The 25084-nt window shown below is 42.7% G+C and overlaps 1 protein-coding gene across 9 annotated transcripts in view; it reads right to left on the bottom strand.

The window, feature by feature from the left end:
• Positions 1-25084, bottom strand: part of Cobl (cordon-bleu WH2 repeat protein) — a 229385-nt gene that overhangs the window by 189162 nt on the left and 15139 nt on the right. For 5 of the 9 annotated variants that reach the window (XM_057771906.1, XM_057771913.1, XM_057771910.1 and 2 more), the window contains exon 1: positions 2828-2921. The exons of 1 other annotated variant lie outside the window; for it this stretch is intronic. In XM_057771906.1, the coding sequence (XP_057627889.1) occupies positions 2828-2910 (83 nt within the window). In that variant the 5' untranslated portion in view covers positions 2911-2921. Of the gene's footprint in view, positions 1-2827; positions 2922-14075; positions 14131-25084 lie in introns of those variants that run through there. 3 more of the 9 variants (XM_057771909.1, XM_057771914.1, XM_057771911.1) reach the window with 2 other exon arrangements.

The following is a 25084-nucleotide window of genomic DNA, read 5'->3' as shown; positions in this document are numbered from 1 at the left end:
ATGCTGTCTTAATTAATAGTAGTTTACTAGAGAATTACTTAGCATACAAAACACACCTAACTATTAAGACAAGATTGTAAGATTTTAGAAATGTTAAGCAGGTAAGGAAGATAGCTCGGCCAGGAAAGTGCCTCCTGCACAAGCACGGGCACCTAAATTTAACCTCCGCAACCTGTGAAAAAAGCCAGGAATGGTGGTACACCTCATAATCCCAAAACCGAGGAGCAGAGACAGGGAGATCTCTGGGGCTGGCTAGACAGCTAACCTAGTCCACTAGGTAAGCTCCAGGCTAATGAAAGACTCTAAGGTGGAGGTGGGGGGGGGGGGGCAGCTCCAGAGGAATGAGACCCAAGGTTGACCTCTGCCTTCCACACACACATGCATATATGTCCACATGCACCCACACGGACATGCACGCACACATATACACATAGAGAAGCAGATCTGCTCCCAGCACACAGGGCTGAAATTTTAGTAATTTCTTAAATGTATACATGTGTACACGACATGTGGCAGGGCATTAGCTGGGGCGTGTGAACAGGCTGGCCGTCCTCTGCAGCAACAACGGGGGCTCCTGTGCATCCTTCCCAGTTAAAGACGACCTGCTGCTGCCAGGCCTCAGCGCAGGCACGTTCAGACCCGAGCACCTCGACCAGCAGGGCTGGCACACGGGCTCACAAACCTTGGTCTGTTCCCTGTTGTAGCCGGAGACCTTCTTACAAAAAGCAGGTTTGCCAGCACACTGGGTTCCAAATGTCTAAAGAGCAACCTTGTTAATGCAGTGCCTGCTTGAGAACCACTAGGAAGCAGGTTTGAAGGACTGAAAAGACTATCTCTATATCATAGGTCTAACCTCAACCTTCTTTCTCTAACACTTAACAGACATTTCCCTAAACAAGATAAAAGGGCGCCTCAGATGGCGAGGCAAGGAAAGGTCTTTGCGATCTGAGCTCCATTCCTGGGACCCATATAAAAATGGAAGAGAACCAGCTTCAGAAAGATGTCCTCTTATTTTCATATGGACAGTACAGCACCCCCCCCACACACACACATCTTACATACATGCACACAGAGTAAAGAAAATTTTAAAGAAAGAAGATATACACATGACAGACGTATAAAAGACAACCAAGACATTTCCCACTAACCAACACGCAACTAATCTAAAAATGACTTGGACGTTTTTTAAAATGGGTTGGTGAGAAAACAAGAGAACAATATTTCCTGTTACATATTTCAAGAAATTCAAGTTCCTCTGCCTATCAACAAATCATCCCTGGAACGCAGCCACAACTCATTTATGAACTGCTCAGTGGCCATGGATGTCATGGCAGAGCCAAGGAGTCCTGCAGAGACAGATGGCCCACAGAGCTGGAATCATTTACCACCTGACCCTCTGCCAAAGTGCTTGCTGACTCCTGCCCCACTGCGTAGGGCATGTGAGGCTTTCCAAGACATGGACTGTCCTCTTCCTGCCACTCTCGTGAACCACTTCCTCTGCTCTGTCTGTGAAAGAGCTCCAACCAGGCTCCTTCAGCGGTAAGGCTGTGAGATGGGGACATTACCACTAAAAGCCAACTCTGACATTCCCAAACTGCTCAGCCCAGCAATGGAATAGCTAGTCACACTATTTAAATAATTTTTTGCAGTAGATAATATCTGTAAAGAGGCAGTAGAAGTATTTTTACAAAAGTTCCATTTTAATGTCTAAGGAAAACCTAGGCGAGCTGCTAAAATAATAAAGTAAACAGATGTTTACCAAGGTCGCAGAGAAGGAGCTCAAAGACTGAGGACCGAATCTCAGACTTTGCCACATGTCTTGCTGTTCTTAGGTGACATCAGAAACCCACAGATATATATGCTGGGCATAGCCCTCTATCAAAGGACCACTACATCCACTGTAAATTAGCTCATTTAAGTGAGTTCTTGCTAGCACAGAGAGGGCCTAAGCTCCCTGCTGTTTTGGGTGTACATGGCTCACTCAAGCTGGGACTTCTTCAATGGGGGTAGATTTTGTTCCCCTTTTGCACCTTGATTATGGGTTTAGCCTGACACAGTCTCACAGCTCGGAGGCAGCACATTTAATCCCAGGCAACCTGATCCGATACGGCATCTTTTCCTTCAAGTCTCTATTACCTGCACTCTGAAGAAACCAAAATCACATTTTTGTACAGATAAGAATTAGAACTATTTAGCCCGTTGAGCCCTCTACCACAGGTAAAACAAACAAACAAACAAACAAACAAACAAAAACCTTGCTTTAATTTGAGACTTCGAAAAGAAAATTCAGATTACTAAGAACTAATTCAGGAGAAGACTAACTCAAGGGTCACTTAGTTCTAGTCTACATCCTAAAATGTCAGTGAATGTTTTTCCAGTCGTCTAAAACATTCAAATATGCACACACTGCATAAGCTGACAGATCAAGGGGAAGCCCAGTACGCACAGGAACGCTGTCGAGGGCAGTAGCAGCTGCCCCTGGAGTCCCAAGATGTCCGAACAAAAGGCTACGGTAGGCATGTGAGCTCAGAAAGCTATTCACAGTCCACTGCCTATAGGAAAGAGGAGATGCCACAGGACAGACCCCTTTCCTCAGTGTGTGCTTCCATTAAGAAATGTCACACAAGCAGCAACAGAAACAACAACCCAAGCAATGCCTTTTCCTGTTTTAGAATAAATCCATTGAAAACCAATGAAAAAGTCATCTCAAAACACAAACCTATCTGCAGTTTATCATGAAGGTGCTGGAAAGGTGTCTGCGGGAACGTGAGGAATGGCCCTGTCTAAGAGTCTCGTTAAATTTATCATAAAGGCAGCTGGTACCTACAGCGACATTTCTGAGGAAATCCTTGCAGATGTCAGATCGTGACAAACTGGATCAGGCTTACTCCCTGCCACAGTCCTCCGCATTAGACGGAAAACTGTCCCTCCATCCTCAGCTCGTCCTGTCTGAGGGCTGGGCAGCTCTTCCGCTGCATATTTATAGCGGCCTGGTCGAGTCGGCATTTAACCATCAAGATTCTAAATCAGAATGTCAGGCTTCGCCAGAAGAGACAAACTAATTTTACTGCTTTGAAAATAGTTAACTTGCCTAAATTGTTTGATAATCAAAACCAATTCCTAAAATACTTGATCACTTCAGTGGCCTTGGAATCCCAACATCTCATAAAACCTATTTTAGATGTTTATTTTGAAGTGTCACCGAACCCATCCCAGCTCCAGCATCCAGCAGTACTTTCTCTGGTGACATCAGCTCCACCTATTTGTGATTGGAATTTGTGCCAGTCAGCTGTTTTGTTTCATTTTATTTTTTATTCTTTGTTTTTGGTGTGCATGACACAAGCTACAGTCATCTGGCAAGAAAAACGAAACAAAACAAAAAAAAAAACCAAAACAAAAACACCAGTTAAAGAATTGCCTACATCAGATTGGCCTATAAACCAGTCGGTGGAGCATTTTCTTGGTTAATAGTCAATGTGGGAGAACCCAGACCACTGTCGGTGGTGACACCCCTGGGCCTGTGGTCCTCCATGGCCTCTTTGGGTTCCTGCCCCCACATTCATGCTTTCCTTTCCCTCAACGATGAACTATAACCTGCAAACTAAAACCCTTTACTCTCCAAAGTTTTTCATTGTCATGGTTGTTTATCAGAGCAACAGAAAAGCAAGCAAAAGCTAGAATAGGCCTGTGTTTCTTTTGAAAATACAGTCGTCCTCAGCCACTTGTTCACAGTTCTCGTCCTTTTCCTTGTATTAGAGGACACAGTGGCCTCCTTCACAGTGGCATCTTTACTACACCATGAGATGGCCTTCCTCTCTTCTCCAGGAAGGACCTCATTTTGCCTGAAATTCACTGTCATGTTGTGCCTTGCACTCAACTACCCCTCCAATATAAACAGACTTCTAATTCATACCAAATGTTATTTTAGTGCCTTCCCTACCAAATAAATACAATCCTCAACTCCCTCACTGTGCCTCAAATAAAGAATACCCTTGAGCAATTATCCTGGCTCACCCTCATATCTAAGTCCCCCAGGCCTGAGGACGGCATTGACTGCAAGACCTATAACACGCTCTTTTCGACCCATGTAATAGCTTCCACGCCCTCAACTTCTATGCCCTTTTTATCTGCTTGCTTTACTGTAATAGTGGGCTCCAAACTGCCTTCCACTTCTTACTTTTTTGCTTTCAAACAAAGGATCCAAGTTGAGACCATTAATTATCTGGGAAAGAAGGACAGAAATAAGCCACAAAGAGGGGGTGTCTGGTGCCAAATACACTTACATGTAGAGGACTCTTACATCTGCATGGTGACTTACTCTGGAAAGCTCAACCTACAAAGCCCCACTGAAATCTATCCCTCGGCAGGCTTCTCTGCACAGGCTCAACACAATCTCTGTATTGAACAGCAGAGGAGGACCGCTAAAAGTAAATAACGTTCCTGTAAGAATTCCAAGTTCAGGAACTCCCTGCCTCCAACATCAGAGTCATTTTAGAAAACACTAGTTTAAATCTCTGTTATTTAGTCATATGTTGAAATGCAAGGCAGTGTTTTGACACATTGTTAATAAAAAGAATTCTTCTCTGACACCAATAATTTGATTTGATTTGAAGGTCTGCATGCTCCTTATGAGACTCTGAAAGGAGAAACACCCATGGCGACAACAACTTAAAATATAAACAATCCGGCTTGAGCTCCTGGCTGCCTGAGAGTCCATCTCATCAGGGCCTGAACCATGAGAAGAGATGTGCACAGGGCTAAAGAGAGAGAATGGCAGAGACAGGGTTGACAGGACAGGTAAACAGCTGGAATAGTTACAGAGATGACTACACCCTGCCAGACACTTGAGAGCAACAGCAGAGGCAGCTCACAAAGAGAGGGGGCGTGAGGGCTACTTCCCCTGGGGAGGAAGGAAGGGCCAGGAAGTTCCCCTGGGGAGTTCCCTTCCCTGCCTGAAGGGTAGACTCCTTGGGACATTATGTATATATAAAACCAAAGCAACAAACATTTCACCATCTAGCTTTTTTTCTTTTCTTTTTTTTTTTTTTTCACATTTAGCACACTCCTGCTTCCATATCTGGCAGGAGCCGCCCACATAGGGTCATCATATGGAGAGTTCTGGCCCTGCTCTCCAACTAGAGAGATTATGTACTGTTCAAGGATTCTGGCCTCTGCAGTCCAAGAGGCCAGAATCCTTTATAGAGCACATTGACCAGGGAAGAGAGGCTGAGGATAAGACCCCACCACAGCAAGAGGTACCTTCAAGAATGGAGAAAGGACTTTATACAGGAAACACACAAAGAAAAAGATATCCAAGTATGCCTGCCACACAATGCAGACTGGTTCGAGAGCCACTGTGAAATGAACACAAGTGTCTTCAGCCTCGGCATCTATTAGAGTCACTGAGAAACTTTCCAAAGATACAGATGCCCAGGGCACCAGGCAACCACAGACACGGACCCCATGGTCAGTGAGTGGCACAAAATTACAGATGCCCAGGGCACCAGGTAACTACAGACACGGACCCCATGGTCAGTGAGTGGCACAAAATTACAGATGCCCAGGGCACCAAGCAACCATAGACACGGACGCCATGGTCAGTGGCTAGTGCTCAGAAGAAACTGTACCATCCCACCTGGCTGTGCAAGGGCACAAATGCAATCACCCATGGCTCCTGAGAATGCTAGCAACCTCAGCTTCGTCCTCTCAGTGGGAACCCAAACCTCTTCTCAAAGTCTGACAAACACTGCAGCCCTGTTCTTCACCTCTTTCCCTCTTCCTCTAACCTTCCAGGTGAGATCGGAAGTGTCTAATTTAATACAGAAGAAATTATCCTCTTTACTCCCTCTTGGGTAACTATCAGCTCCCATTCTTTGCTCTACAAATTAATCTTTGGTTTCTCCAAATAAAAAGTACACTTTGGAGAATCTACTATAAAAACAGGCTTCAAGGCCATTCAGTACCTTTTTGTTAGAGTAAGAGAGGAATCTCCATTGGTACTCAGCCCCTGCACATCCTCTGAGCCTATGCAAGAAGGTCTCTGACCCCATCAAGGTTTTGTTTTGGAGAACATGAGGAATGGAACTCCTTGACTAGCTACAACTTCTAGACAATTCTGGGCTCTGAATCCTATGGGAATGGCGAGGATGACCCAAACTTCTGGGAAAGGAGGTACTACCCATGGTAGCGGCTGGGTCAGGGTGGCCCCTGCCTGGTGATGTCATACACTCAGCCACAGATAGTCTGGCTTGACTTCAGGGATAGTTCATGCTGGACTTTCTCAGCAACCTTGCCAGCAATGACTCTTCTTGTTTTGTCAGAAGACTTCAAAGAATACCAGCAGAAGGCCAGAGACCACACAGGGCAAGGAGGCCCCAGGAGTACATACTGTCCTAAAGGCTGGGGTGGAGCCTGAGAATGAGCATAGAGGCTAGAGTTCAAATGGGCTGAGCAAGGGCGTAGGTAGTTAGGAAGGAAGATGCCTCCAGAGCAGGGAGGGAAAATTTCAGGTCACCGTTGGCAAAAAGGAGGGGAAGGCTGGACACATGTCAGCCAAGCCTAAGTGCACCTGGGCCCAATGCCCAAGGAAGAACTTGGATTGCACCACAGCGGGGAGAGGAGTCATCTGAAGCCATTGCTTATACATATGCCAATAGGAATTGACCAGTGAGAGTTATGAGATACCAGCATAGGAAACCAAAGGGAAGGAATGACCTGAACCTCCAATGAGCACACATGGAGACCCTGAGGTAGATATTGTTCATGCCCTCCTGGTTCTGGCCTGTCACCAGCCTGTACAAAGGCAGCAGCCAGGCAACAGGACCCCCAGCATGGATTCCCTCTCAATCTAGGGTGAGATACTATTGTCAAGGCCCAGGAATACAAGCCTACTGCTTCTATAAAGGCCATAGATGCTCTGGAGTCCAAGTCCATGTCATGCTGAATCCAAAAGTGTCAGTTGTGCTCTTAAAAAGCTGGGGTCAGTCAGCCAAGAACAGACCCTACCCCTGAACTTTTCCACTGTTTGAATGATGCAATGATATTTAACTTGGCAGCACTGAGTCTTAATTGTGAGCCCAGATTTGTCTATCTGTGGGTATGCCAGCAGATATCTGCACACAGTCACTCCCCATCCGGCAGCTCTATGGGGGCACAAGGATCTGCCTTCTCTACATTTTCTACAGATAACATCAAGAGCAAGAATTCTGTAAGAGGTTTTCTGCCCTAGGGAAGCTGCTTATGAGAGGGGGTGAGTAATTGATAATGATGTGTCTCTGGCCTCTACTTATCCAGATGTTTTTATATCTAAAACATTGGGAATATATGTATGGGTTGCATGGCAATGTAAGGTACAGAGATCAACAAAATCATCAGTGGTTTAATTATGAAAAACAGAATATAAGATTTCTACCCATCAAAAGCCCAATGTTCCAAAGCACATTTTCAAAACTCTGTAGAACTTTCCCATATCAGTATGGGTTGCATGGCAATGTAAGGTACAGAGATCAACAAAATCATCAGTGGTTTAATTATGAAAAACAGAATATAAGATTTCTACCGATCAAAAGCCCAATGTTACAAAGCACATTTTCAAAACTCTGTAGAACTTTCACATATCAGTACAATCACTGTTTGGGGCAAGAAAGCAGCCTTCTCCTAGAGGAACCTCCTCCCTTCATACCTCTGTTCTCCTTTCTTTGAGGAGCATTGGGTTAGAGGTTAAAGGGAAGGTAGGTCTGGCTAAGGGGCTAAACACGTACAGGGGACTGAGATAACTATGTAATTATATGGAAAGGACTGGGAGCCAGTCATCTCAGTGCCAGGGAATGAGTTATAAATATGGAGTGTGGGAAGGCTAGGAGGGACAGTGTTAGACTGAGACATAAGGGTGAGCTCTTGAATTAGTATATCATGCTCTGAGATAAAAGAGAGTATGTGTGCATGTGTTACACACGTGAACCGATTCATGTGCAATGAGGAGCAGAAGAGAGAGGAACAGAGAACATTATATCCACGTGAACAGCAGGAATATATGTAGGGAGAGTGCATCAAGATTCTCTCTCTCTGTCTCTCTCTCTCTCTCTTTGAGAAAGGGTTTCTCTGTGTAGCCCTGGCTATCCTAGAACTCATTCTATAGACCAGGCTGGCCTTGAACTCAGAGATCTACCTGTCTCTGCCTCGTGAGTGCTGGGATTAAAGGTATATGCCACCACTGCCTGACTCTGTTTAAGATTCCTGAGTCACACAACTTCCCAAAAATTTGATATTATTCTAAAAATACAAAGCAAGAAAATGGAAATTAGATTGTTGATCCACAAATATAATTTTTGTTTTCAACATACTCATGTGCACAAGAACCTTGCAAACCTCTCCCTTCAGACCACTTTTTAGCACTCCCGTTAGCGCTCCATACCAGCTTTGGCCTCAGTCCTCTCTGCCATCTGTCTTAATTATGCTTGATTTGAAGCAATTTAATTATCTTCCAAAGAAGAAGTTTTAGGCACATTTTAAAATTTTAACTGTATGGTGGTATGTTGTTTTTTCTCATTTTTCTCTAGGTAAAATAATAATTGTTGATATATATGTATGTGTGTGTGCGTGTGTGTGTGCATGTGTTTTATTCTCATGAGTTGGTCGTTCTTAATTACAATGAGATTCTGTAGTCATGGCTAATATTCCTCAGGTGCCTACTGTATCTAACCACTGATAATCAACACAGTAGAACGGAAACAAGGCTATTGGAACAGAACATCCTATCTCCTGCAAAGTTCTGAAGGCCAAATGCAGGTAGGAAGATCATAACTCAGGCTTGTGTACACAGGCTTGCACCATAACTAAGAAGCTATCTGAAACTGGTACCCATTTGCAAAAGAAAAATTAGTCTTATCCAATAGAGTCTCACTGAATATATTCACAACACTTCAGGTAAGGGTTCAGGCCCAGAAGTATATGGCCAACACACAGTATATTGTCTTAGTTATGGTTTTCATTGCTGTGAAGAGACACCGTGACCATGGCAACTCTTATAAAGGAAAACATTTGAGTGACTTATGGTTTCAAGGTTTAAGTCCATTATCATCATGGTGGGACATGGTGGCATGCAGGCAGATGGTGCTGAAGAAGGAGCTGAAGAATTCTATGTCTTGATCCGTAGGCCACAGTAAGTAAACTGAGTCACTGAGCATAGCTGTAGCATAGGAGACCTCAAAGCCCACTCCACAGTGACACACTTCCTCCAACAAGACCACACACACCTACTCCAACAAAGTCATACCTCCTAATATTGCAACTCCTTTGAGGGGGGCATTTTTTTTTCAAACCACGACATTCTATCTCATATAGCTTTGTTAGGGCTTATTTTTATCTTATTGGTCTATTGTTTGTATATTCTGGTTTCTGATTGTGTATGTGTGTATATTGTTTATTCTTTAAAGAGAGAGAGAAAGTGAGTAGAACTGGGCAGATATGGATGCAGGGAGAATCTGGGAGGAGTTGAGAGAGGAAAAAAGCATGATCTGAACATATTGTATGAAATTTTTTTTTCAACAAAAAGGGAAGGCTGTTGCAGAAAATTGCACTGCAGTCACTAAGGAGGCAACATGCAGAGAATGATCAATACTAACTTCAGATGGGGAAACAGGGAATCCAGCCCAGCATGGGCTCTCAAATGCATCCTCAAGTCTCGGCAATATTCTAGGGTCCCCTCTTAGCATGCAGGAAGTGAAGAAGCTGTGTCTGTGATGCAGGCAGTTCAGTTCAGCACACATCTCTGAACTGCACCAGAAAAAGAACATGTCTGATAATCCTAACTGTACTAAAACAGCAGCAGCCTAGAGTATTTAAATACAAGAACACAAATTTCTGATCTAATGATAAAGAAATGTAGGAATTCCACAGGTACAGACTCATACATGCCCACCGAAAGGGCCATATCTGATCAGATGAGTAGAACCAAGAAACAGGCAGGCAAGGGAGGGTGGGTGAGCCTCCTCCCAGGCCAGGGGACAGAGCACCAGTGTACAGTCACTCCATGGCCCCTTCTCTGGCACTAGAGACAGCAGGGTTATATTTAGACAAATCCCTGACTCTCACCTCCCAAGTCAGTGGGTTACAGCCTCTTCATGATTCATCTTTCCCAAAAGCAAAAAAACAGAAAAAACCCAACCCACAAGCCAACAACAAAACTATAATAACAATGTGAAAATGACAATAGAGAACAGGGATGGGAATGGCGAGCCTGTCTCTTAATGTGCGCTGTCTGGCTTTGTTTAGATTTTGTTTGTTTGTTTGTTTTGGTTTGGTTTGGTTTGTTTGTTTTTTTTTTTTTTTTTGAGATTTCAATTTGGAAAGAAGTGGTCATTACAGCCTCTACACGGCTACTGCACGCCCTGTGACTGTCCCAGGGCTGTGTGTGATGACTAATTGCAGCGCCCACGCAGCCTCAGGGCAGGCGACAGGGAAACGCTCTCCTCAGAGACACTTGTGTCCTATAAGGAATGGTACAGCTGTTATCATTCTCAAATTACTACCAAGCCCCACCCTGTGTGCCAGCCCAGCAGTGTGAGATGAATACACTGTCTTAGCTCTTATAACCCAGTGATTCACCAGGGCAGCATGTGGCAAAGTTCTGAAAAAGGCATTATACACACTTTCAATTTACCAGGAAGATCTAGCATGTTCAAAATTATCTGTTAGATTCTGGTAATTCCAATAAGACACATAAAAGCAGCCCACAGTCATATCGTGGCAGTTGAAGAGGAAAGGGGACAGGCTACATTATGCTTCCAAAAACACGTACTTCTTTTTTTTTTTTTTTGGATAAATTTAATGTGCTTTAAAGCAAATGAACTGAAGATTTCAACTACAATTCCTAGGCATTCCAATTGTTTTACTATGCAATCTTTGATGTACATATTAATTTTTAAATAAACATAAATGATTTAGTAGTTTTAGGTTTGCAATGCATTTAGAAAAGAGGTGCAGAGGTCACAAATACTCGCTTCCCTCACACATGCACAGTCTTTCCCACCATTGACACTCTCCTTCATAGTCCTGCATTGTTAAAACTGGAACACTATAACAGACATCACTATTACCATCAACTATGGGACCACTACATTTCACTCTCAGTGCTGGACATTCAGTAGGCTGTACAGCAAACAAAGGGGCAAGGGCACAAATCACCATTAGTGTCCTACGAGTGATTTTATTGTCCTACAAATTCCTTGTAAGGTGCAAGCTTGTCCACTTTCCATCTCCTTAATCCTGGGATCCCCGCCCTCCAATCTTTTTTACGTTCTTCATTATCTTCTCCTTTCCAGAAGTCAGTTGGAAGAATACAGTCTGTAGCTTTTTGAGGCTGATGTCTTTAGTTCAGTAATACACACAGTTAACAGCCCCTCATGTTCTGTCCTAGCTTGACTCATTATTTCCTCTTAGTGATGAATAAAGTTTCATTGTCTGGAAATGAATGGCACATGAATTTCCAAAGAAATAGAAGAGTGAGTGGCTCAAATACAAGGAATGTACTACTTGTTCAGTGCAGCTATAGAAGCCGCTCAGGGTACAGAGCCACTACATGAGCTGGGGAAAAATGAACAACCGTAGATGAACTGAGAATAAAATTCAGAACTCAAAGTACCACCAGCTGAGTTTGCCACTTCTTTTCCCAGTCCTGGACTCAGCACAGCGTGAAACCTGGGGCAGGTGAGGCTGGAACAAGGACATCTGGAGAAGTACCACACACCCACCACCTGCCCTCCCCCAGACCTGGTAGAAAGAGAAGAAAAGGAGGGATGAGAACATGCAATTAGTTAAATACACAACTCAATGGGCCAGGTCCTCGGCAGAATCACCAAACCTAAGTATATGTCAGTGGAATTATCTGATCTGAGTGTCAGAGAAATATCTGTCAAAAGTGAAGGCTTGGGAACCTACTGAATGGTACCAAGAGATCTAAGTTTCATGTCAATGGGATTCTAGAAAGAAAAGATAAAGTGAATGTTTCAAGAGTTAATGGCGGAAAACTCCCCAAAGTTGGCAAAAGACACAAACCTACATATTCACGAAATTCAACAAATCCTATGCAGAGTGAGGACACTGCACACTCTTGGACATCACAATCTAAGTTAACTTAAAACCGAAGACAAAGAAAGGCATCCGAAGAGCAAACTGCACAACAGAAACAATGCCTAGGAAGAGATGAAGTCATGCAAGAGAATTTGTACATATGGTGAAAATATCCTGGCTGTGGTTTAAAATGAATGTATGATCTCCCCCATAGGTTCCCATGTTAAATACTTGGACCTCAGCTCACTTCATGACTTTGGAAAGGTTCTGGAAACTTAAGGAGGTGAGGCCTTCTGGATGAAGGATATTACTGGGTCCAGTCTTTGGGGGTCTCTTGTTTTGGGCTCTTTCATGTCTCTGCTGCTTCCTGTCTACAACCAGGTGAAGAAGCTCTTGTTGATACCATGTTCTATCAAAACACACATAGTCAGTCACAGACTGACTCCTCAGAAACCATAACTAAAGTAAAACCCTCCTTAAGCTGCTTATAAGAGCAATTTTGGCCACATCAATGAAAAACATAGCAATACATTCCTTATATGTTTTTTCCCAACATATACATTAGGGGAAAAAAAGACATTCTCAAATAAAAGCAGATGAAAGCAATTTATTGCCAATAAAACTGTTCTAGAATTGTTACATCAAACTCTTCAGATATGACAGAAACATGGCAATAAATGTGGCTCATAAAGAAGCAAAGAGACCTGGTAACATATTAAATCCCATAGACTATGTGTATTCTTGACTTCAGTTCTTGATAACGTGCATAGAGCACAAGGTTCAGACGACACTGTGTGAGTAGACAAGCTGAGCACTCCTTATAGAAATGATTGCCACCAGCAGGGCTTTGGATTTCTGAGGTTTGGGGGATTCTGAAATATTTATACATTCTTAGAATACTGTTTAGCTCAAAGTGTTTTATATCTTATAGAATTTCAGATTTCAGGGTTTGGGATTAGAAATGCTTGACCTGTATGTTATATTCCATTCAAATCGTAAAATACTAATCTAAGTAAAAAAGCTTATATATTTTCCATATTAGTAAATTCACAGAATTTTAAGGTTTCCTAAAGTAAATAAAGAACCACCAGAAATAAAAGAAAAAAATTGGAGATAGATAACCTAAAGATATTTACCTAAAACTTTGGTTTTTCTATGGAGAAAGCTGTTCAGTGGCGAGTCACATGCTTAACATGCATATGGCCCTGAGTTCAAACCCTGCCAACATTAACAGTAACAAGCAACTATGAATTTATAGTTGGAACACTATGGAATTAGCTGGTTCATTGAGACTTGATTAATGTAACTGATTATACATCAGTTGAAGAAAACCAAATTAAAACAAAACATGTATTTCAATGTCAACAAATAAAGAAGAAAATAGAACACCCTTAGTCTTTAAAAAGACATCTATAATGGGCTGAAGAGATGGCTCAGTGGTGAAGAGCTCTGACTGCTCTTCCAGAGGACCCAGGTTCAATTCCCATCACCCACATGGCAGGCCACAGCTGTCTGTGACAACAGTTTCAGGGAACCCCGATATACCAATGGCAAAACACCAATGCACATAAAATAAAAATAAATAAAAAAATTTAAAAAGACATCTATAAAGCATCTACAGCTGTATTTTTGTTGTTGTTGTTGTTGTTGTTGTTAAAAGACTAAATGTTTTCCCACTAAGATTAAGGAACAAGATAAAGATAACACTGTCAGTACTCTTACTCAACCTAAACACTGGGCAATAGGAAGCAGGAAGATTTAAAAGCAATAAAGGCTAGACCAGGGACGTGAAGCCATGCCTGTTTTCTAGCCAGTCATATAAATTCCAAAGAACCTTCAAATAATATAAGCCCAAAGAATAAATAAATTTAGCAAAGGAACAGAACAAGGTTGACATGCAAAATCAATTAAATTCCTAGACTGTCAATCAACAATTTCAAACTCGAATTTTAAAATATCACTTATACTTTCGGTTCCTAAAGAAAAAATGTTTAGGTATAACCCACCTGAGCACTGATAAAATTGACAGACCATGCTGGTGGGAGAAATGGAGGGGACTTAGAAAACTTGTGGCAGATATTCATGGATTGGGAGACTGAAATTGCTTTACAGAGTTCGCATAATTGCAGACATTGTCAATTTGATGATTTTGTAGCTATGGATAAACTTCTTTAATAATCTGTATGGAGAAGCAAAGGAAAACTAGTCAAAATGGTTTTGAAAAACCAAGACTGCTCAGGGTATTAGACTACACCATTTTAATCACCACTATGAAGTTGTAACATTTAAGCAGTATAGCACTTGTGAGGAACAGCTATGAGTCATTAAACAAATTAATCAAGAAATAGATCCACACAAATATGGCCAGGTGATTTTTTTGACAAAAGTATGAAGGAATTATGCAAAATCAATCAAACAAACACAAACGGTCTTTTCAAACAGTGGTGATAGAATGGCTGGACCCTATGTTAAAAGGAAGAGAAAGTAGAGAAGGAACAGAATTTTGACCCAAATCCCACATCTTATCTAAAAAAAAAATCACAAAATGAGATGCATATAAGGAAGCATAAAACAATATCTTCCGGTTTAGGAGTAGGCAAGAGTTCTTAGGCATGGTACCTACATATGGCGAAGACATAAAGTTCAAAGGAAACAAATGTCTTCAGTTAAAACTTCTATTCTTTGGAAAACAATAATTTTAAAAATGAAAATACAAATATAGACTGGGAAGACAAATCAAATACAGGGCCTAGGAATGACTCACATTACATAAAGAAACCTCAAAATCCATTACTTAAAAAAAAAAAAAAACAGGCAAAAGACTTAGACATTCTTTTACTAAGTAGATGCATGGATGGCAAAGAAATGAAACTATGAGTCATCAGGTAAATGCAAGAGTAAACACATTCACCCTAGCAACACAACACTAGACAGTGCACACAAACACATTCCTGCAAGAATGCTGACAATGGCTCTACAGCACAGCACAACACAGGACCAATGAGTGATGGGGTGGACCCACATGATAGACTACTGTTGAGCAACAGAGAAGAAAAAACACAGTCACAAATGGTAAGGGAAGGCTCAAAGGAATATACCATGTTGCCTAGCTTTCTATCAACTAGAAACAAGATAGAGTCATGTGAGAGGAGGGAGCCTCAAATGAGAAAATTGTAGGCTGTAGGCAAGTCTGTAGAAACTTCTTAATTAGCAATGAACATGGCTGCTTGGAGGGGGAAGGAGCTTAGGATCCCCTTAAACCAATTGAGGAGCTACTGATTACTGATGACCATCCAGAAAGAGCTAGTTTTCTTTAAGAATATGGCCCCTGGTAAGTCTACCATTCTCCAATGGATGGCCCATTGAGTATTACTGACATCACAAACTAGACTCAGTGGGGGTAAGTTTTAAAACTGTGGGAGGGGCATGAAATTGTAAGGGGGTTTAGAGGCAGAGGTAAACCGGGAGGAAATGAAGGTAGGGAGTGTGCATATAAGCTTGTTTGATAGAAAAGGGCACATAACAGTCACTGCATCTCTTCCAAGTGTACCAACTGCATCTGTGGTTCAGAACTGGATGAACCATAAACAGACACTACGACAGTGCTTTTTATTTTAGCTATCTAGAGTTTGGGGCCATCCATGTGGGAACAGTGCTTTTAAGACTACACCTGTTCCTTCTCTGTCCTCACTTCACACACGTTTCTTCAGAGACTTACAGCTAGTTGGAGAACACCATGTTCCATCTCAGAAGAGAAGGACAGATTTCACAGACTGCAGTAACAACACTGTAACCTGAACTATGAACAGTCAATGTTTATGTTCCTCTCAAAGTCCTCTATTGAAACCTAATGCCCAAGATGAAGATATTTGGAGGTAGGGCCTAAGGAGGAGCATAGGCCATGGGTGGAGAGTCTAAAAAGTATGATCAGTACACTGTAATAACAGACACCAGAGGGGTGGTTCTTTCTCTGGCTTTTTGTCTCCGTCTCTCTTTGTCTGTGTTTCCATCTCTCTCACTTCAGGACATTAAGAAGGATGCCATCTGTAAGCATTATTGAGGTGATTTGAAAAGCCCCCCCCCATAAGCTCACAAGGAGTGGCACTATTAGGGGGTGTGATCTTGTTGGAGTAGATGTGGCCTTTTTGGAAGAAGTATGTATGCCACTGGGGGTTGGCTTTGAGGTTTCAGAAGCTCAAGCCAGGCCTAGTGGCTCACTGTCTCTTCCTGCTGCCTGTGGATCCAGACGGAGAATTCTCAGCTACCTCTCCAGCACTGTGTCTGCCTGCATGCTGCCTTGCTTCCCACCATGACAATGATCCACTAAACCTCTGAACTGTAAGCCAGCCCCAATTAAATGTTTTCCTTTATATGAGTCACCATGGTCATGATGTCTCTTCACAGCAACAAAACCCTAACTAAGACAGGAAGAAAGCTATCACCAGGAATCAGAGCCAACCATGTAGGCACTGTGATCCGGGGTTTCATGGCATCCAGAAATTGTGAGAATAAAGGTTTGGTGTTTAAGTTGTTTAGTCTATGATGTTTTTAGCTTATACTGGCAGAAAACTGAGTCAAATACATGATAGGACATAAAGCAAAAACGTAAGATGCCTCATTCAATGTGGACTTTGGATAAACAATGAAGAGTTAGGATATGTTTTTAATTTTGAGTCATGCTTTTCACCTCAAATTCTTACTTACCTGGACTTCCTGAAAGTTATGGATGTGGTGTGTGTGTGTGTGTGTGTGTGTGTGTGTGTGTGTGTGTGTGTGTAGTGTGTGTAACTTGTGTGGGCTGCAAATGTAGGTGTATGTGCACGTGTGCAGAAGTGAGAACTTGATATCAGGTATCTCTCTCTATCCCTCTCCCCTTTCTTTTTTTCAGACAGGATCTATCACTGTACATGAAACTAACTGATTATGCTTAACTGGCTAACCAGCTAGCTCCTGAGGTTCTCTTCTTTATATTCTGCCTTCCCTAGCAGCAAATGGGTCACAGGTACACACACCTATGACCAGTTTTCTACGTAGGTACTAGAGATCCAACCTCAAGTCTTCACATTTGTGCAGCAGCCCTTTACCTACTGAGAGATTGCCTTAGCTTCCAGGCCCTGGGAAAATTCTTAATCCTCCATGTCACAGTATCCTTAGGGAAGAGGAAGGTGAGACCTATCAGATAGACAGGCGATAAAAACGAGACAGATAGTGTCAGTTTCCACTGTGGCTTTAGCAACCTTTAATCAGAGTTAGTCTCTGGCCCACTGGGCGATCTCCAAGGTCCTTCAGGAGCATGGACACCCTGTAGGCACCCAGTCACTACTGAGCACTCCAGACAGGCCCTGCTCCCCAGAAATCCATTGCATTCTCAGTCTACATGAAAGCTGGTACTTTGATCCTTACCCCAAACTGATGGCTGAAATTACAGACCTGCTTTGACAACCACTATGGCCCAGGATGTTGGCAGCTCCAGCTCTAGGCCGGCCTCCACAACGATGGCTTCATGACTCAGCATGAATCTCGAGGAAGTGAGGTTGAACTAGACCTGCCCTATCCTCTGAAGAAGATCAAGCATATATGGTGGTACTATCACGCTTGCAAAGGCATTTACAAAGAGGTCTTAAAACTATTCTCATGGGCTCATGACCCACCAAGTCATAACACGCAGAACTCAAAAGTCCTTTTCCTTCCCCAATTTGCACCTGCAGTGGGTCTCTGCTCCATCAATGACAGGCATCCTGAATCTCCCCACAATTCACAACCTCCTTCCTAAGTCAACTCAGAACCTCTGTATCCTCCCTCTATGCCACCACTACCATATCCCAAGTCCTTGTCTCCCAGCAGCCCTGACTGCTACCAGAGCTAGTTTTCTAAGATGGAATCCAATGATCACTCAAGTTCTTCCAATGCCTCTGGCCAAGGCTGCTGATGGGCTCACAGCTGTGTGGCCTCAATGAGAGATTCTGCCCAAATATTCTTTCTGCTGGCCTCCCTTGATGCAATGCCAACTTTCTTGCCAATCTCATCAGATGCCTCTGTCCCTTGCTCCTGTTATGTTACTGTGCCTTTTATATTGAAAGTTTCACCATGACAGCCACTGAGCTCAACACAGGCAGTCTCACGCTCCCGACTCTGATACTCAATGGAGCTCTGTGCCCGTAGAAGTTTGGTTCCACAAACACTTACCCTGTACCATTAATCACTTATTGCACTCCACACACAGTAGGTGTACTTATAGAATCTGGAAATTCTGAGTAAACCTTTCCAGCAAGACACAGAATGGATGGGAGTACAGCGACCTAAACAAACAACTGCAAATAATTGCCTTTTAGTGCCAGGAAAGTTTCTGTCCTACTTTCAATAATTGGAATAATGGAAATTATTGTTTCCCTTATGCTCAGCTTGTCAGAAATACTAAGACAAAACTGACAGTCAGGGCACACTGCTTTGTGTTCACTCTCTTCACTGTTTGTTTGTTTGTTTGACTTGATCTGCTATTTTTATTACCATCCTTGCATATGGACCCTATTCAAGCCTTGGCGAAACAGATGGGCTATAGAAGAAAATAGCAGTGCAGAACAAAGAGCATGGTCTTAGGAGGCACCCATTCAGAAGGGGCTGGGAATGAGCAGCATCGGCCTCACCTCAGAGTGGCTGGAGATCCATCTCAAGTGGAGAAGCAATGTTTGCTCAAAGCACACCCTTACACTGAAAAAACACAGTCAAACACAAACAGCAACACGAAAGAAGGCCAGGTCACAATGTCGTTATATATGTCATGTGCTGTTGACTACCAGAAGACAAAGGAACATTTCTTTTCCATGGAAATCTGGTTATTGATCTCTGGGACACATTGGTTCCAAGGGACTAAGCAGACTAGAACACACCTACCCCAACCCCCATCACTAGGATCTTCCCAGCAGAGATCATGTGAATTATAAAATGTCACAGTTCAAGGAGCCTGTTTTAGAATAAAATAAAATAAAAATCTGTCAACGTCATTGAAAGATTTGTGTTCAGTCTTGCTTTAAATCTTGTCTTAAGCAAAAAGTTGAACTGTTCCTTCACCCACACAGATAAGGATAAATCCAAAGAGAAAGGGCACTGAGGAGCGTGCATGCCGGCTGTCTTCCTGAAGCTAAACTAAAGCTTGTCCTCAGCCAGCCTGATCCTCTGGGGCTCCCCTACCATCCTAGACTACTCCCCCGTAACACTCCTCACCATCAGCCTTTTCTTCTCTTTTTACATTTCAGGAGGACAGAATTACCAATAATAACACTAACCATTAATATGTGAGTGGCACTTTCCTCTAGCAACTGCCCTGACTGCTGACAGGCACATGGCCACTCCCCTACCCCCACCCCACAGGTGTACACTAACCTTCTGAGGAAGCCTTGGCACACTTCCCCTAGCAGAGGCCTTCCCTGAGGTTTGACTATCTGTCCCTCACTAGAGTCAACAGCATATAACCTGCATGACTACAACCATGTCTTTCTTCTAAAAAGCCAAGGCACCAACATCTAATACTGAATCCAGGCAGAGCAGAGGCTAGGCTAATGTCAAGTGTGTGTGAATCATCAGCTAGATGACCAGCACAAGGAATGCTAGAAACTGGAAAGAAGAAACCTTGGCTCAAGGAATCAAGCCACTCGAGAATTAGAGCCACAAAGTAAGACTGATACTTGACTCTATATGTGGGAGGAGAGGGCTAACTCTCACACACTTGCCACACAGCCCATGCTTGGGAACGAGGTGCCCTTATAAGCAAGGCTGCCGTCTTTCCAAAGAAAGCTACCAAACATACATCACATCTCAAATCAAAACACATGTAAAATGCAATATGTTTCATACACATTCAAATAGGGGGGAACTGCCCAGCAAATATCATTCCTGTGCATAGTTGTGGACTGTATAATAGCCTAGAAGTTTTTTAAAACATTCAAGGCACATCAACCATGTACCCCAGCCTTTGCTCTCCCAAGTATTCACCAAAAAGGAAGGAATATGTGTCAAATGAAGCCTGTATGTGAATGGTCACAGTAGCTGTACCTATAATATGAAATCTGGAAATCATCCAAACGTCTGTCAACTGGAGAATAGTTGGACAAGCTGTTACAAGTTCGTGCATGGATGAGTGCCTGTCAATAAAGAGTGTGAAGCCAAGAAGTACCACATGAGAGTGCATATCAAAACCATTGTGTTCAGTAAAAGGGCATAACAAAAACAGAGTCCTGTTACACAAAATGCTACACACATACACCCACATATAAATTGGCAGGAGCACTGGACAGAGGAGGGAGAGCAGAGGTGCATACCTGAATTTCTATGGAGATGAAACACACATCAAATTTTGTAAGATAGCCTTTCACAAAACTAAACTGGATGTATCTGGGTCCTACACTTCAAGCAGAACTGGTCCTTTAACCATGAGTACTCTTGAAGCCATTTGTACTCACCCAACTCGCAGTCCTGGTCTTAACAGCCATGCATACACCTCAGGGCCCTTTTTCTTTGGATTTATGCTTATCTTTGTGAGTGAGGGAGCAGTTCGACTTTTGGTTTAAGACAAGATGTAAAGGAAGACTGGACATTGGATATTTCAACAGCACTGGAGATTCTCTCTCACTTCTATATTTTCGGCTTAGTCGGGATAGAAACATCCAAAGTGCAACATATAGATCCAAAGCAACAATTGCTTTACAAATAATCATGATCCAATTACTAAGTAGTTTTTAAAATCATAAACATTAGTTAAAATGGATCATTTCTTTGTTAAGCCTTTACAATATTCAAAGAAACCTGACCAAACAAAAACAAAACCCACTAAAACAGAGACAATCAAACAGACATGACTGAAATTTAAAATTCACCTTAAGATGTAAGAGGACTGATCAAATAATGGCAATCCAAACAAATTTAGAGATTCTATTGCTGTGATAAATCACCATAACCCAAACCAACTCAAGTAAAAAGGGTTTATTTTATCAATTTGTGTTTCATTATCCAGAGAGGTAAGGGGTAGGAACTTGAGACAGGAACTGATGCAAAAGCTGTGGAGAAGCACTGCTCACTGGTTTCTCGTGGCTTGTTCATTTGGCTTTCTTAGACCACCTGCCTAGGAATGGCACCATTTACAGTAGGCAAGGCCCTCTCACGTCAATCATCAACCAAGAGAATGTCTACCACCTACAGGCAATCTGATAGAAGCATTTTTCTTAGCTAAGCTTCCTCCAAAGATATCTCTAGCTAGTGTCAAACTGACCAAACATCAAGCAGTGCAGGGATGTAGCTACATAGGAGCATTGGCTCTTGTCATATATGAGGTCTTGGGCTCCATCCCCAACACTACTGACCCAAAGCTTTTAAAGATTGTCTTTACTTCCTTTGTCTTTTCTCTTGTTTGTATGTATCTGAATTTTATTCTATTTTGTTTTGCTTTTTAACTGAAATATTATTTTATACAAATTACTTATCCCATGACTTTTTTTTTGATTCAGGAAAACTTTGTTTACAGAAAAACAATTCTACAGGAAAAGAATTACCTAATTGCCATGGAAGTATTTTTACACAATTCTTGTTTCATGCCGGACACACAAAACAGAGCTGCAAAGGCTTTATACCTATTTTATACCTATTTTCATATTGCTGATTATCCAGAGAGTGTTGACCGTATCAAAAGCTTGCCAACTGCCTTTTCTCTAAGCAACAGGAATGAAGCATGTAAAATGCATTAAAAACTACAGCAAAATGAACACTATTTGGAACAACATGCGGGTAACAAGCATAAACGGACTGTCCCAAACTGATATACTTGGTCACTTTTCAATATCTGAAGGTTCTGTTGTCCTTTGTTATTAACAGTAACAAGCTTTCACCATTTTGAGAATGTTTATGTCAAAAACAACATATACTCACGTAAAGAATATTACCATACGCAGTTCTCTGTACACAGAGAAAACAATTATCAGAATGTCGTGTGTGAGTCCCATCACAAGTGGGATTTGGTTATAAAAGTTTCCTCTTTGGACCCCTAATGGAAGTTATTAATGGATTATCAATAGGGTCTTGACAGAGTTGCTTTGGAGAAAGGCAATCCAGCTGATTGCCCCATGAAATTCCAAAACAGGTGTTCTACAGTAACTACCCCAAGAAACACCCCCTGGCCTGGTTTGGACTTAGTGATTTGTTTGTAATCAATAAAATTCAGAGCTATCCTGTGTAACTTCAGTAGCGAGGTCACAAAAGGCCTTACAGCTTCCTCCTCCATTCCCCCAAGTCATTTCTCCATCTGCAGGTGTCGGGTACCAGGTGTGAGGACATCGAAGCATATGGAGAAAGATGATCACATGGCAAAGAGTCAGACATCCCACTGAAAGTTAGCAAAGATGGAGCCATCTCCAGATATTTTATATGAATGACTATATGTAGCTGCTACAATATGGGAGCTTACATAACATTTAGAAAAGCTGTTCCTGGTGCCAGCTGCACAGTTCAAGGACACAGATATAAAATAATGGATCATTACTATCTGTAGTCTTAAACGCAGTCACTTTCCTTTGTGAGCAGATGTGATTTCATCACAGCAAGCAGCAACCATCTACACATACAGGCTACCACCCTAGAGCCAGCCCCAAGGTGCTCCACAACCCAGCACAAAGGCAGATAACTCAGCAAGGTGATTACTTCATCACTCTTGATCCATCTGATGTTTATTAGTTTGGAGATGGGATCTTCCTCTGAAATCCAGACTGCCCTGGAAACTCACTCTGTAGGGCAATCTGGCCTTGAACTCAGCCCTTCTGCCTCAGTCTTCCCAGTGCTATAAAAAAACAGATGTGAATCATAATGGCTGGCCTCCTGTACTGTCATTAGTCAGTACATTGGCCACTCTCCATCTGGAAAGCAGAGAATGAAATGCCTTTCTGAAGAGTCATGAGCTTCGTGAAAGTCAAGTGAAATGTGTCAAGTACCATTAAATAGACCCCCGTAGTAACAGTAACAACCGGAATAACTAGGACAGAGAGCATCCTGTACAGTAGTCAAGACCCCAGACAATCCACACCTATAAGCAAGTTTGGCATGGATTGGTTGTGTAGAATCCGGTAGACTCTAGTGCTCCAGTCCAGTCAACTCGTCCCAGTATAATGACTCATTTCTGTCATTTCAGATCTCCTACACTTACCCCTAAAGACCCTCTCCAAGACGCTCCCCAGCACAGTCAGAGTTCCTGTAGTTGGAAACAACCACCTGAATAGAGTCTCTTATGGTACAAAGGGTGTGGCCAAGAAAATACAGCTACAGGCAGGCTCTGCTGAAGAGCATGTTGCCTTATTCTGCTCTTTCCTAAGGCCACAAACTTATGTAACACAACCTCTCAAAGACCAGTCAACACAATCTTAACTACAGCTCGGCTACATTACTGCATTTCTCAGTATCTTATGAGTGATGAGTCCTGTGAGAGGTCTGCACACACACAGGGGGGGGGGGATGGTGGAGGGGGGAGGGAGGGAGGGGGGAGAGAGAGAGGGAGGGGAGAGGGAGGGACAAGGGAGGGGGGAGGGAGGGAGCTCTCACAGCCCTCACTACCTGGCTTCCTAGAAGGTATAATGGTATAATGTTTTCTGTTAAGAAAGCATTACATTCTCCAAGGACACAACATCTTCCAGATACCAGAGTGTTGGTGCACATATGACCTTAGTGAGACTGTAATAGCATGTATAAGACCTGTATAAGTTGAAGCCAGACGACATCGCAGCATGGCTAAGGGGAAGTAAGTCTGGGGGAGAGGAAAACATGATCAAAATGTATTGTATACAAAACGCTTCTAAAAGCCAAAAATTTTTTTTTTTTTAAAAAAGATATTTTGCTATGACTTTGCTGTGGAATCAAAAAGAATAATCATCAGAGATCAAATAATCTAGATTTTACTCACCTTTTTCTGTCTGTTCCTATTTCTTCCCAAAGTCATAAGCTTAAAACCCCTGCAGAACTAATGAATCCTGGCACCCCAGCATTGGTTTCAGGGGTACAGACCTGTGGCTTCCCCAAGCACTGCACATAAGGATGGGCCCTATGGCTCTAGGTCAGTGGAAGCTGATGATCCTCTTCAGAGGACAGATAGTATTAGCAACACAAATGCTGCCCAAGGACAGAGCACGGGACTGCTTCCGAGTTACCCAAACTAGTGCTCAGTCTCTCTGAGTCAGTATGTTCAGCTCCAAAATGGGGAGTGTAATGGTCCTGCATACAGATCTACTGAGATGGATGAGTGACAAAATCCAAGAAAAGCACTCAATGATTCAGGTGGCCTGCTCCGGGTCTAGAAGACCAAAGATGTATGTATCCTTCTCAAGGAAGCAGCTTAACCTTATGGGGCGCCTGGGTGTCTCCACGAGGTCCTGAACTTCTTGGAGCAGGCATTCACTCTCAAAGCCATGCTCACCTCACAGACCAAAGGTGAGTGGCTCTGCACATCTCTGCACGGAAGCGCACTAGCTTCCATTCATGCTGGCTTTATTTGCACATGTGCTCACACTTGCTTTAAGTTTCAGATACCCTGCTTCTCAAAGAGCAGGCTGCACAGTGTACTAGAATAAACAGTGCACACTCACATTCCTTGGTCTATGTCTCTGAGCCTGTCACCACGTGACTCATTTCTATCATTTCAAATATCCAACACTCACCCCTAAAGACCACCCTCCAAGACTCTCCCCACCACAGTCAGAGTTCCTGTAGTCAGGAAGAACCACCTGAATAGAGTCCCTCATGGTACAAAGGGTGTGACCAAGAAAAGACAGCTAGAGGCAGGCACTGCTGAAGAACATGTTGTCTTATTCTGCTCTTTCCTAAGGCTACAAACTTATATAACACAGCCCCTCAAAGACCAGTTACTGTGTGCTGCAGTAACAGGAGGTAAACAGGACAGATACCTTCTCGGAGGAATGAAAGAATAAACTAATAAACTCCAAGACAACCATGCAAGGACCAAGAACTGCCTAGTTAGACCCAGCCTTCC

The sequence above is a fragment of the Chionomys nivalis genome, chromosome 6, assembly GCF_950005125.1.
Source record: "Chionomys nivalis chromosome 6, mChiNiv1.1, whole genome shotgun sequence".
In the NCBI taxonomy this organism is placed as follows: Eukaryota; Metazoa; Chordata; class Mammalia; order Rodentia; family Cricetidae; genus Chionomys; species Chionomys nivalis.
Note: the sequence above shows the minus strand (reverse complement) of the source record. Positions and strands in the feature narration are given on the sequence as shown.